The 15360-nt window shown below is 38.8% G+C and overlaps 1 protein-coding gene across 2 annotated transcripts in view; it reads left to right on the top strand.

Moving 5' to 3' along the window:
- Positions 1 to 15360, top strand: part of LOC126203610 (protein MMS22-like) — a 140950-nt gene that overhangs the window by 108978 nt on the left and 16612 nt on the right. For both annotated transcript variants that reach the window (XM_049937976.1, XM_049937977.1), the window contains 3 exons: positions 3226 to 3431; positions 7046 to 7258; positions 10321 to 10465. In XM_049937976.1, coding sequence (XP_049793933.1) covers positions 3226 to 3431; positions 7046 to 7258; positions 10321 to 10465 — 564 coding nt within the window. The remainder of the gene's footprint in view (positions 1 to 3225; positions 3432 to 7045; positions 7259 to 10320; positions 10466 to 15360) is intronic.

Below are 15360 nucleotides of genomic sequence, written 5' to 3'. Positions count from 1 at the left end.
TGTAAACTCAAATAGCAATGATGAACTACAAACAGAAAAAGACAAGCGATAAATAAACCCATAGCAACTAGAATACTAACATTAAAAAAAGATGCTGCAGACTTATGCACCAACCTAATATAATGGGTCAAAGAAATTGCTTGGAACAAGAGACTACTCATGAAGTGCTAATAAACCATTTATCACCCTTATTATACTCCAATTTGACTTGTAAATGCACAATACAGAATGGAAGATGAGAAAAAAACTTTTATCAGCTAAATGAATGGTAAGACTAGAAAAAGCCTGATTCAGAGCAAAACAGTGAAGGACTTTGCTAAAGTCAACAATCTTCAAGGTGTAATATTTGTACTCGGGCTCTTATTGTGTGAATGTTTTAGGTAAATGAATGCCGATCAACTGGTTGTAAAATTTTATGAGATGCAGCTGGAGAGTCATAAACCCATTGGACAACAATGACATCAATGTAGGTATATCAGTATTATGAAAAGGAAAGTTGCTACTCACCATATAGCGGAGATGCTGAGTTGCAGATGGGCACAACAAAAAGGCTGTCAGAAATAAAGCTTTCGACCATTAAGGCCTTCGTCAACAATAGATGAGAGAGAGAGAGAGAGAGGGAGGCGTGCACACGCCCACACACACACACACACACACACACACACACACACACACACACACTACTGCAGTCTCAGGCAACTGAAACTTCACTGTGAGCAGCAGCACCAGTGCATGATGGGAGTGGCAACTGGGGTGGGGGGGGGAGCAAGGCTGAGGGGGAGGGGTAGCATGGTGAGGGTGGCAGATAGTGAAGTGCTGCAGGTTAGATGGAAGGCGGGGGGGGGGGGGGTGCAGGTAAGTAGCAGAAAAGGACAGAAGTAAACAGACAGATGTGATGGTGGAATGATGGCTCTGTAGTGCTGGAATGGAAACAAGGGTTTGCATGGGTGAGGACAGTGACTAATGAAGGTTGAGACCAGGAGGGTTATGGGAATGTTCTCATAACACTCCTGGTCTCAACCTTCGTTAGTCACTGTCCTCACCTTTCCAGCCTCTTACCTGTTCCCATTCCAGCATTACACAGCAGTCATTCCCCCACCACGTCTGCCTTTTTACTTCTCTCCTTTTGTACTACCTACCTGCTGCCCCCCCCCTCTTGTCCCCACCTGTCACCTGCCCTCCATCTGACCTGCACTTCTTCACTGTCTGCCACCCCCACCATACTATCTCTCCTCTCCCCTTCCCTGCCCCAGTCTCCTCCTTCCCCCCACCGAGTCGCCACTCCCATCGTGCACTGGTGCTGCTGCTCACAGTGTGGTTTCAGTTGCCTGGGACTACAGTTGTGTGTGTGTGTGTGTGTGTGTGTGTGTGTGTGTGTGTGACGTCTATTGTTGACGAAAGCCTTAATGGTTGAAAGCTTTGTTTGTGACAGTCTTCTTGTGGTGCCTATCTGTGACAGCATTTTAGCTATATGGTGAGTAGCAACTCCGCTTTTCATAATACTGTTACATTCCATCCTGGATTTTCCATTGTTTGTTTTAGATGTATGTTGCAGAACGATATCCTGAGTGGAGGGAAGAACTGAGGCAGCATAAAAGTGAAGGGAAAATATAAAGAGTAAAGCTGGACGATACTATCTGCTAAAATAAAAATAAAAGTGTATGATTTGTATGTGGTATGAGTGGGGTGCAACAAAAACATTTGCTTTTTGCCAAGTAGATAACTGTAGTGATGTATATTTCCTATCTTTATAGATAGGTGTTCCATGATGAACCTAAATATGTCCAGATGCTTCCTTTGAGAGGGTACAGCCAGTTTTATTCCCCCTACTCCTCAATCCAAGCTTGTGCTCCAGCTCCAAGCGGCCAGTTGCAGTATTTCTTCAAGTAATTGAGTCCACAGCCACAGATCTCAACCACCATTAATATGGATAAATTAAATTCTGATGGTTCCCTTGTTGACAGGGCATAAAACCATCCTTTGTTTCTTATGTGTGACCTGAAATGTCAGCATTACACTCATTCAGTGAAGAATCGTCATAATAATTGGAAGCATGAAACTAGCTGCCATTATATTTTGCCAAATTAAAGAGCACAGCATGCAATGTGACTTAGAAATGGGCCAAACGGCCAGGTGGGTTCAGTGCATGATGGCTTTTCTGGTTCATACAAGGGAATGCACATACAATAGTGATGAATATATTGGAATCAGTGGATATGAGAAAATCGTACATGTTGACAATCAGGTGCTGGACCATGCAATGTGACAACAGCATGGGATGACCACTATCTTTTCTGCATGACCTATAGGATCTTACTACTTCATCCACAGCATTTGTTCAGTGTGTCAGAATTACAGCTGATGTGGAACTGTTTGTGTTGGTGGTTTGACAGCGAGTACTGTGTGGCATACATACCTTGATATCAGCAAACGTTCAATTAGAACAGCTTCCATTGTCAAGAAACCACAAATGTTTCAGATTGAACTGTGTACATGAATGATGTCACTGGTGTGCTGAATTTCAAATGTGCCCTTATGAGGTTATAGCATGGTGCCTGCCTGTATTGGAGTGGAATGCTGTACTCGTCCAAAGTGTGATGGTTTGTAGTACCCTTGGATACAAAATATTAACTCTGTTTCTATGTATTGAACAGCAAGTGCTACAACAGAGCAGGGTATAAAGTCTTTATCCACCCCCACCCCTCTTTCCTGACAAGTAAATATGCCAGATTTCATCAGGATGATGTCCAGCCACATGTGGCAAGGAACGTGTACACTTTACTCTGAAAAGACCTGATCTGTCACCCATTAAACATGTCTGGATTATAGTTTGTCAGCAACTTGTTATTTGTCGTCACCCAGTAACTACTATTGGTACTCTGTCTCTCACATTTAAACTACATGGAAGGAGATTCCTCAGGAATATATATCTGGCTGGACTGATTGTTTGCCAAAATGTTTAAAGTGGAACACACAGGACTCTACACAGTAGTGAAAATTAAAGTGAGAGATTGTGTGACAGTTGGTTAACCGGGCCATTTGTGTAAAATCATGTACCTAATTTGTGGTAAATGGATCATTTCAGTCAAGTGTATCCTCCTTGATGCTGCAATTTTCACAAACATTAGCTTATTGCAAATTAATATTTTTGTCATTATATTTGATGAGAAACATTTGTAACAAAAATTTGAGAAGTGTTTCACTCTAAAATTTCTGTTGCCACAGCAAAACATCACACTTCCTGGCTCCCAGCCATTACCACAATTGCAGACACTGCTATGTTCTCTCATTGGGTCTGATGCTCATTTGTGGGGCAATGTGTGTCTCATACGGAGATTCCTCTGCCACATACTTCAAGAACAGAGAGTGCTTGATGTGCTTGCTGAACAACTCCCTTCTTACCAAACTGTATTAGTGCAGGCATGGATCAAGTAAGTTGTACCTTGCTTTTTCTTACTTTATTCTGAAATGTAATTACCACCATTCCTCTCTAAATATCAGTGAAGACAGAAGTGAACCATATTACACTTTGCTTGGATATGAATGCATGTTTTCTGTTGACTTGCTCTCAGATACGTGGTAGGTTTGTATGACAGTGAATTTCACCCTTCATAAATACTGATAGCATATACAGAAACCGGTCAGAATAATAAAATCAGCCACCTAACATGTATAGGGCCACCTTCAGCATGTAGAACTACATGAATCATTCTGATAATTAGTGAATATACATCTTGAATGATACTCCATGAGATTTAATACAATTTCTTGCAAGCAGACTGATCCAATACCAAAGAAGAGTAATGGGTATATTGATAACATGTAACTTCTTCTGACAATGTGCTACTCTTGTGCAGTAGTTGCAGCATGTGACAACATATGTAATTTAATTTCTGAAGTCCTGACATAATACACACTTTATTAACTCGGAGCACAAAGCAGTGAGTAAATACAATGATACTGTAAAATAAGCAAATGTAGCAATGTAACAACTGAACACTAAACTGAAAATCATGCGACTTTTGTATATTCATAGAAATTCTTTTAGAATGTAGAACAGTTTCGGTAGCTTTTAAGGTACAACAATTGTGTTTCCAGTGCAAATAGTTGTTTGATAATATTCAAATCTGGAGGCCAGAAAAGATATACTGTTTCATCTTCAGGTTTATCAAATTGATATTAAACATTTGCAGCCATGCGATTTGCAGCATTATCAAATAAGAGGGTCAACACTTACCAGAAAAAATGCTCCATTGAATGAAAATGGTCCCTTATGCCTTAATGGTTAATTTTGATTTTGGTGTAATCTTAAGATTGCACAAACAATTACAGAAGCTTTACCATCCTTCATAGTTCATAAAAGATTGGCTCGATTGTGTGCTTCCCCAATGTTGCCTATATGTAGACAAGTTCTGCAGTTGGAAATAGCAGAAAAGTGCACTCATATAGACATATTATGTATTTCTCTTAGTTGATCATCCATGTTTTACTCTTGAATTACTGAAGTTGATTCTTTGCATTTACCAGGTTTACAAGAGGTGTGGCACTGGAGGTATTTGTAGTTACCATCAACTATTTTGTCGACTCTGTTCTTTTGGCATATATGACATTCAGTAGGCTTGCGTGCCTCACCGATACAGGTGTAACCACAATGGAGGGGTATCAGTTGAGAGGCCAGACAAACGTGTGGTTGCTGAAGAGGGGCAGCAGCCTTTTCAGTAGTTGCAGGGGGCAACAATCTGGATGATTGACTGATCTAGCCTTGTAACACTAACCAAAACGGCCTTGCTGTGCTGGTACTGTGAACGGCCGAAAGCAAGGGGAAACTACAGCCGTAATTTTTCCCGAGGGCAATTCAGCTTTACTGTATGGTTAAATGATGATGGCGTCCTCTTGGGTAAAATATTCCGGAGGTAAAATAGTCCCCCATTCGGATCTTCGGGCGGGGACTACTCAGTAAGACGTTATCAGGAGAAAGAAAACTGGCGTTCTACAGATCGGAGCGTGGAATGTCAGATTCCTTAATTGGGCAGGTAGGTTAGAAAATTTAAAAAGGGAAATGCATAGGTTAAAGTTAGATATAGTGGGAATTAGTGAAGTTCGGTGGCAGGAGAAACGAGACTTCTGGTCAGGTAAATACAGGGTTATAAATACAGGATCAAATAGGGGTAATGCAGGAGTAGGTTTAATAATGAATAGGAAAATAGGAATGCGGGTAAGCTACTACAAACAGCATAGTGAACACATTATTGCGGCCAAGATAGATACGAACCCCATGCCTACCACAGTAGTACAATTTTACGTGTCAACTAGCTCCACAGATGATGAAGAGATTGATGAAATGTATGATGAGATAAAAGAAATTATTCGGACAGTGAAGGTAGATGAAAATTTAATAGTCATGGGTGACTGGAACTTGATTGAAGGAAAAGGAAGAGAAGGAAACGTAGTAGGTGAATATTGGGATAACAATGATTCAGATCCCTGTTTGCCCATTATAGACGTATTAAATCTTAGTCTTTCCTCCTTTTTCAAGTACCTCAGTGATCTGTTCATGTTTTATAAACCTAATAGAGGCTAAAAATTAACCATGATTGAAGCAGACAACAAACCCATTTTGCACTTGGACAATTACTGACTGTAAACTTCTTTAAAAGGACAGGTAAGATCAAAATATATGAAACTGTAATCCAAAAAGTGATTTCTAAATTAAGCCAGGAGTGAACAATCGCCCAAAAAATGGGGAGGAAGCTTATTACCTATGAAAGCCAGTCATCAAAAGCAGAGAACTGCAGAAACTGAGCAGATCACTTCACATAGTATACTAAGTTAAACAAATACTGGTAACTTGATATAGGCATGTAATGTGAAGTGATGGAAAAATTGCATGAGAAATGCTGAAAGGGGATGTGGCTGAGATAAGAACAACACAAAGAGGATTCGATAACATTAGGAAAGGCATTAAAAGGCTGTGATTATATGAGGGAGACTACACTGACAAGAAAAAGTGGTGTACGATTATGAGTGACACAAGGGACAAACTTCAAGTTAGTGCCATAATAATAGTAGTGCTGCATCATTCCATGGTAGTTTAATGAAACAAAATGTTACTCTTCCAGCTCATTAATCTTGAACTTAACATGTTTTTTATGTCCAGTAAAATGTAATGTATTATATGTTCCAGCACTGGCAACCAGCTGCTTGGTGGTATCATACTGATGATATGCCTCTCTGTAGTAATGCAACCTGACATAGATAGTAGCATTACTTCAGTAAAATATGTTACCATGAGTGATTCTGTCATGTGATATACAAAAAAGAATTGGTGCTTTTTGAAAGAACTAGTTGTCATTAAGTTCCACTTACATAGTAATGAAACCAGACTCATAAAAGGGTGAACCTCATGTTTCTACAGAGTCAAGTATCTGATAACATACAATTTCTTCATTGTGTATCTATCAAGCTATTGAAGCACCAGAATCACTTGAGTGAAAGTAAGATATTAATAACTATTCTTATTTAAGATGTTGTAATTCACCTGTTGAAAAAAAAAGAAACTTGGCATTTGAAAATTACCAAAGATCATTTCTTTGGAAATGTTTCCAAGATGTACACAAATACTTTGTTCTTGACTACTTAAATTTCACTTATCAAGATGTACTGCATTTAGCATATAAGAGCACCAACAATAATAACTTTTAATTTCTGTATGTTATAAAAAAAAATAATCATCAAGAAACAGTCGTTTGTGATGATTTAAAGACATCTGTGAGTGGAGTGGGCATTTTTGACAGTTCTTCTTGAATACTTGCGCGCACACACACACACACACACACACACACACACACACACACACTTACCCAGCCATTTGTAGGGGACATAAAGATGAAAATGAACTCTGAACCAAGTTTTGCAAAATTGTTGCCAGAGGTGAAAGAAGTGATAAGTGGCAGAAAACAATCCAAAAATCAGTCACAGATTAAACCGTAATTGTAATGTATAGTTTTCTTAGCCTTTTTTGTACTGGTTTTGTGTATTTTGACAGATGCTCTCTGCTTTCATCAGAAGAACATTCAGAGGAGCTGCACAACCTAACAACAGTAGTCGCCCAGTTACCAGAAGTGTCTACTCTCTGTGCAGCTAGTGGAGGGACATTAGGTTTGCTTGGTGAAGAACCATTATACTCATTTATCATGATACTAGGACGGGCATATGAGCAAACAACCACAGTAGCAGAGAAAAGCAGCATGAGAGAAAGGTAACAGTATCCACTCATTTTCACTTGTTTCCCATACCCAGCTTTATACATGTACAAACACTGTCATTGTGTGAACAGTAAGAATTCAGAGTAATATGCACTATTGTATTTTTGTGTCATTCATGTGTTATTTTTTGTTATAAAAATTGTGTCTATCAGAAACAGAGGTTCTTTAGAGACAGAGCCATTTCTCATCCATGCTTTAATGTGGCTGCTTGTTGTTTGATTCTTTGAATGGTCAGAAGAGTACAGTTCATAAAAAAAATCTGTTTTCTGTTATTGACTTTGTTGCTCTGGAATTATTCACAAGGCATAGAAAGTCTTACCATAGTTCTCCAATGTCATTCATTTGGTGTGTTCCCTTCAGTTTCCAGTTTATTTCATCTGTTACCCAATTTATGAACATGAGTGTGAAGACAATGTTCAAGACTGACAAATACATTTTGTCTCCACCCACTGTTATATAGTATCCAATGAATTTGACAAAAAAATTATACAGTTATAAAGGTAAGTCATGACTAGGGAGCAGTCCTAAGGAATCAGTAAGATAACTTCAAACCCATTGTTATCACTGGAGACAGAGGAAATGAAAAGTTATACAACACTACGTCCAAAATTCATGTATACGTAGACACAATACTATTTTTTCCAAGAAGCATTGTTATGCTGAAAAAGAAAGAACAATTTAAAAAATATAAGTTTTAAAAATCAATGAAAGTAATCAACTTTTGAATGTGTAATGTCTTTTATTCTCATCCCATCCAGTAAGTCTCTCCTGACCCTCTGTTCTGGGCGTGACTTTTCTGATCTCCACCCATTTTCCTAAACCTCATAAGTCCCTTTCTTTCAAGCCTCTTCCTTCACATTCAACGCTTCTGCCAGAAGAAGGAGATACTGGCTCCAAAATCTTGCAAACTTTAATACCTATTATATGTGTGTTCTGCCACCACTTGATGAGTAGACGTATTTTAAAAAGGCAGTTGATGTCTGTATACCAAGAGTAAGCTTTTGAAAGGGTAAAATGTAATAAGATATTGCAATTCCAAAGAGAATGGGGATAAAGTGTGGATACAGACGAGTAAGCTACAATATGTACAGAAAATTAAATGAGAATATTAAAAGTTGAAAATCAAGAAAAACAAACACACGTTTTAAAAAAAGAATACAGCAGTTTGTAATTTGTTACTACTGTCATTTTAACTTGTATGAGTAGTAGTCATACTGTTTTAGTTATTGCCTCAGAAGAGGGAGAAGAAAAGATTACTGGTGCATCCTCAGCTGTTGCCTACGTCACAGCTACCAACTACACAGCGAGATGGCTTCACCATCTCCATAGCAAAGAGGGATGTAGTATCGATGACTGGCACCTTACAATCCATCCACCAGCCATACAGCAAACCACCCTGTAATGTGCCTGCTACTCAACTGCAGCTCATATTGTCTAAAACATCCGCTGCAGTATTTGGGAGTGCAGCAGTGCCACTGTTACCAACACTAGCTCACCTGTCTGGGCCACATGATACAAGCTTGATTTCCCCGTATCCCTCCACTGGCTGACTTTATGAGGTGCTGCCCAGCAGTCCTCCAGTCAGTCCACGATTATGCGAGTTCCAACTCCAGTTCACTGTATCAACATTGACTTTCATCGAGTGTCATTTGTCAAACCACAGTGCATGACAGGTGGAACCAAGATGTTGGTAGTGTAACAGATGCAGACTTTGCCTGCAGAAGTGTTTTCTTACAGTGACAGACTGGGTACTCAAACTTTACATTCAAGAACTGTTGTTGAGCATACATTTCTCGTTAGATCAGGGTGATCTTTCAGTTGCATTCATTCAGAAGTTGTTCTGTTTTGACTGTAACATTAGCATTATTCTTTATGTCAGTGATAAAGTTCTATTGTTCTTGATTGCCTGGGCACATCTCCCTTCTTGCATGCAACGCCCACATGACTGGATACTAAAGTTAGGTAACTAATTTTGTGTTTGTTTGCAGATACATGTCCACAGTCCTGGTACAAACTAAAAATGTTGCAGACAAACAAGCAAAAACTAATTTCATAACTTTTATTCTTTTGACATGACAATTAAAACTTTTATGGCTACCTTTCTTACATCAAACAAATAGTGAAAGAACATGAAACAAATGGGTGGACAAGTAAACAATCTCACACCGCATGCTTACACAGAGTATCTTGAACCTCATTTGGTTGCTTCATTGAAAAATTCTGTGCCTTCTGACAGTCACATTAAAGTATCAGGCATTAAATTGTTCCTGCCAGGATGTATTTAATTTTAAAATTGAATTCCTTTAATGTGGGGGTCCATCTATTCAGCCACTTGCACATTAATTTCTAGTGAGTCAAGAGAGTACAGTGTTGTAGTCTGTCATGGAGATTGTACATTTACCCAGCAAATAATATCTAAATTTCTCTCAGCTGTGGTATATTTCCTTTCCCACACCACTGACAAATGACTTTGAAGGCTATTTTAAGAGGTTTAACAGTTCCATTAACTTTACGTAGCTGATGGAGATCTGCTTCCGTCTCTTATTTGCTGCTACTTTGTTACTATCCAGGTAAAAGTCTGCTGACAAATGCAGATGGTGCATAAATTTGGCCTTATGTAAGCTTGATATTATTTGTTCAAATGCATCATTTTTCTCTGTATTCCATGGCCATGGTGCATCTCAGTGTAATATAATTTAAACTTTTTTATCATTCAGAAATCTTCTGTAAAATACTTGATGCTTTCATGGATTCACACCAGGGGAAGCAGTTGAGATGAAAACATATCAATGCAGAGAATATATATCACAGTTTATCAAGGCGTACAGAGCTGCAATCTTTGTCATTGAATCACGAGACTTGTAGGATAGCATGAAATCAGCTATAAGATTTCTGTTATAACGAAAGTTTTTGTTGTTACCTCACCTGTAACTTTTGCCACTCTTAATTCTTTATGTATCCCCATATTGTTTATCTGTTCAATACTATGATTGTCTCTCCAATTTTTTGATCTAAATACTGCAGAATATTAATTCAGAAATTTTCTGGTTCACAGGTGTAACCGCTACTTGGCACCTATTGAGAAGTGTTCTGCAGCAGTGTTAAAAAACCCAGCTATCATATCTGGTGCAGCTCTTTTAAGGCTCTACAAAGTATCAGCCAGTCTTGTTCTGCACTGTGGGGGTCTCTTGTACCTGAGAGTGAGTACTGTAAATGTACATAATTTGCTATGACATTACACTCAACACAACACAAACATTTCAAATCTTGAAGGGGGGGGGGGGGGAGGAATCAGGCTGTAGATACTTAAATGGTAATTCAGTTGCAAATTCTGTATTCAAATTTAATGAGCTGTTAGAAGCCAGTTGAGAGATCTGAGAAGTTATCACAATTAGTTCGTATTTACACTGAACTTAATGCAAGTAAATTATGGTTAGTGCCCTCATCTTCATAACAGCCAGGTGCCTCTTATCCCGGAGTCTGAGTGATCTGCCCTCCCTTTTACACTTGCCAAACCATTCCTCTCTCCTTTCCAAGGAAGAAACTATACCCGGGCCAGTGAAACATGTCACTTGACAGCTCGCGTGTGGTTGGCTACACTGCGACTGCGAGGTTGCAACAGCTGCCACCACACACGCCCACAGCTCCAAAGTACGTTTTGTAAATGTAAGCTACAATCAACGTTTATACGTAAGTGCAACAAAGTACGTTTTTCTAACAATAGAGAGAACGACGAAGGAGACTAAGCATTCGATAGTATATTAAACCGGGAAATAAAAACACCCGAAGTTAATGACAATATCTACAAAAAGTTGTTCCAAATTGTTACAGTAATAGCTGCATGTAAAACTTCATATAATAATGTAATCTAAGCATACCAAATAACACGCTATCCACACTCATAGAAAGAAATAAAGCAAAACATGCATAGCCTACACGATTGCAGAGAGAAAAAGAATTAATTCTGTATACATTTACATTCACCAATTTACGATGTCAATGGCACAATTCCATCCAGTTCTCCTTCACTGTCATCGGAATCGGCGCCAAAAACGTTGTCTTCATTATCATCATCATCAAGAGAAATCATTAATTGTTCATTTTCATTTATAATGCCATCTATTGCCTGTGCTTCTCTTATTAGTTTAGCAGCATGGTCTACTTTTTTCCTCCATGATGCAGCATCTACAGTAGCAAGACCTTCACGTAGCAGTCTTTCCACTTCTGTTATAGTAAAAGTCTTGTTGTAACTTGCAATGTACACCTTGACTTCACTCCAAACCAATTCAATTGGATTAAAATGACAGTGATAAGGCAGTAGCCTAATTACCAAGTGACCCTGTTCACTTGCAATTTCATCTACAATGTATTTAGGCGTCACAGGCTTATTTTGTTTCATGAGCGAGTATAAGAGCAGCTTTGTCATGCTCATGTCCGCGGTAATGTCTCTCGCCTGCAAACACAGCACCATAGTTTCTTTATGGTCACTAGTGGTGGGAGTTTTATCTAAAATCATGAAATGTTTCGGTGCATTGTCCATCACAAAAACTGTCAGAACACTAAACTGGACCACAAATTTTTAAACCACTGTAGAAACCATAGGTGGTCCATATCCTCATGAAAGTCACTTTTTTTTTTTTTTTTTGAAAAACTAAAAGTCCTTCAGGCACAAAGCCGTTTGAAGATCCAGCATGGGCCACAATTAAAGAGGATCCTTTTCCTGTTGGCTGATGACCACTGCTATTCGGAGTCTCGTCTGTCCAGCATTTCTCAAATGATTCTCCAGCGTTGACCCAGGTTTTGTCTAACCATATGATTGAGTGTATGTCCTTTCCTACAATTTTGTATAAGAAAATGGTACAAGCTGCAACGACATGAGCTTTTTCTAGTAACAGTTTTCGTCCATCTAACTTTTTAAAACGGAAACAGTTTTCGTCCATCTAACTTTTTAAAACGGAAGCATACTTTTTAATATCATATTAAGTGACGTTTACTCCCCTGAGAAAAGTTCACTTTCTTTTAAAGAAATTAGCAACTTCGCTATTGTGGGATATTCTTTCCTTTTATAGTATCCGTATATGTGCCGATGAATTGCATCGGATTGGAAAGAAGCAATATCTGTAACAGGACGAGGCTGCTTTTCTTTCTTGCCCGGAGTACTTAAAAACTCACCGTTTCTTCCACATGGGCTTTCTTCTACACTGTTTACGGCACTGTCTTGTAAGTCTTGAAGTAGCACCCCTTTCCTTATAACTTTCTGTTCACTGAGTCCTAGAGTTTTCAAGGTACGCTCTAAAACTTTATCAGCAGGAATTGACGCTTGTCCATGAACAGAAACAAATTCTTTTTCTTGCTTGTAAAACTCACACGTCCTCCGCAGCAATTCCAAAGCCTGACTATTTAATGGCACTCCACGGTGCAACGGATTGTCGCTTGGTGAACGACATCTTTTCAGTGACATTATTTAACAAACAGAAACTGTAACATACAAAGTTTACATGGAAGCCGGCAATATGGTAGCGTCGACCCCGGAACCGGCTTTTGTTCGGTGCTGTTATTGGTTCAGAAGATGCGGCGCCTCCCATTCCTCACTTGTTTGTTATTTATACTACCAACTCTACGGCGCTTGGGGAGTGACCTTGAAGTGACATGTTTCAGCGACCCGGGTATAATAGTTCTGAAAGCAAGGGTATGTCATCATTTTTACTTTTAATTTTGTCTGTCAGTAGCACTAAACATTTCACCTCCTGCAGGCAAGTAGTGTGTCTCACAAGTATTAGTTTTATCTTTTGAATTTTCCTTTGATACATTACTATCAGCTGTGCTGCTCCAGTTTACTGATGTGTCCCACTCTATGGAATTGGACATTTAACATAACAGCCAATGATGACTGTGCTTTCAGTTCTCTCCATTAACATACAGTTCTATAATTTTGAAAGAAAGCATACCTGAATTTAAATTGCTATGCTGTAGTGCTTTTGCACAATTATTTGAACCGCTTGGCTTCATTGCTGCCACATGGTACCACAGTGGCTAATTCCTTAGAATAAGAGTGATGTTGCATTGCTATTTTGATCTGTGTCAATGATGATGAAGATGTTGAAAGAATGTGGAATGAATTAAAGGAAATTATTCAGATGGTCAAGGGAAACAGAAATGTAATTACGATGAGTAGTGGGAATTTGGGGGTAGGAAGAAGAAGAGAAAGAAATAGTTGGAAAATGTGGACTGGGGGAAGGAATGAAAGAGGAAACCACCTGGTTAAATTTTACACAGGGAGTAATTTAATCATCGCTAATACCAAAATTGTTAAAGAAAGTTGTTTACATGGAAGAGACCTGGAGACACAGGGAGATTTCAAATAGATTAGATAACACTAAGGCAGAGATTTCAAAACCAGATTTTAATCTGCACAACATTTTCAGGGGCAGATATGGATTCACAATTTATTAGTTATCAACTGCACATTACAACTGAAGAATTTGCAAAATGTAGGAAATTAAGAACATGGGACCTAGATAAATTGAAAATACCAGATGATGATGATGATAAGAGATAAGAGGGAACATTAGACAGTGATCGACTGAAACAGGGGTAAGAAACTTAATATAACATGAATGGGTAACCTAGAGAAATGAATAGGAAAGACAGCAGAGAATCAAATATGCAAAATGACAAAGCCCAGTAGAAGTCCTTGTATAACACATAAAAAATTGAATCTAACCAGAGAAAGGAGAATATACAAAAATACAGCAGATAAAGGAGACAAAAAGGAATATAAGCGGATAAAAATGAGGTGAGAGGAAGTGCAAAATGACAATGCAAAAGTGGCTGGAGGAGAAATCTAAGGATATAAAAGCATGCATATCTACAGGAAAGTTAGATGCCAACTATAGGAAGATTAAAGAGACCTTTGGAGAAAAGTGAAGCAGATGTATGAATACCAAGAGCTCAAATCGCAAGCCAGCACTAAGCAAAGAAGAGAAAGCTGGAAGGTGGGAGGAATATGTAAAAGGACTATAGAAGGGAGATGAACGTAAAAATAATGGTAGACAAAGGGAAGAGGAAGTTGGAAGATACAATTCTGTGAGAAGAATTTGACTTAGCACTGAAAGACCTAAGTTGAAACAGTGCTCCTGAAGTAGATCACATCCTGTCAAAATTATTGAGGTCCTTGGGAGAGCCAGCCACAACAAAACTATTCCACACGGTGTGCAAGAAATATGTGATAGCCGAAGTACCCTCACATTTCAAAACGAATCTAATTCCAATTCCAAAGGAGCCAGATGCTAAAAGATATGAATATTACCATATCATAAGTTCAGAGAATGTTGACTGGAATACACTCTATGAAATTCTGAAGGTAGGAGGAATAAAATGCAGGGACTGTTTACAACTTCTACAAAGACCAAACAGCAGGTATAAGGGTTGAAGAGCATGAAAAGGAAGCAGCGGTTGAGAAGGGAGTGAGACAGGGTTGTAGCGTATCACCAATGTTATTCAATCTGTAGGTTGAGTAAGCTGTGAAGAAAATCAAGGAGAAATTTTGAAATGAAACTAAAGTTCAGGAAGTCAAACAATGGAAATTTGAGGTAGGAATATCAACAATGTAGGAAAAGGTAGATTGCTACTTACCGTAAAGAAGACACGTCAAGTTGCAGACAGACATGATTAAAAGACACTCACATGTAGCTTTCGGCCACAGTCTTCGTCAGTGAATACACACACACACACACACACACACACACACACACACACACACACCTCACACCAGCATCTGGGGCCAGAACACTTTTGGAATTCTGGTGCAAGATGCTGGAGTTGGTGGTCGTATGTGTGTGAGGCGTGCGTGCTTTTGTGTGTGTGTGTGTGTGTGTGTGTGTGTGTGTGTGTGTGTGTGTGTGTCTTTACTAATGAAAACTGTGGCCAAAAGCTACATTTAATGTCTTTTAATTGTGCCTGTCTGCAACTTAATGTGCCTCCTTTATGGTAAATACCACTCTATCTTTTCCTACATCGTTAAAGTTGAGGAAGAATAAATAAAAACTTTGTGGTTTTCTGATAATTATAATTCTGTCAGAGACAGGTAAGGAGT

The sequence above is a fragment of the Schistocerca nitens genome, chromosome 9, assembly GCF_023898315.1.
Source record: "Schistocerca nitens isolate TAMUIC-IGC-003100 chromosome 9, iqSchNite1.1, whole genome shotgun sequence".
Classification (NCBI taxonomy): Eukaryota; Metazoa; Arthropoda; class Insecta; order Orthoptera; family Acrididae; genus Schistocerca; species Schistocerca nitens.
The sequence above is the reverse complement of the archived record's forward strand: the minus strand, read 5'-3'. Positions and strand labels throughout refer to the sequence as shown.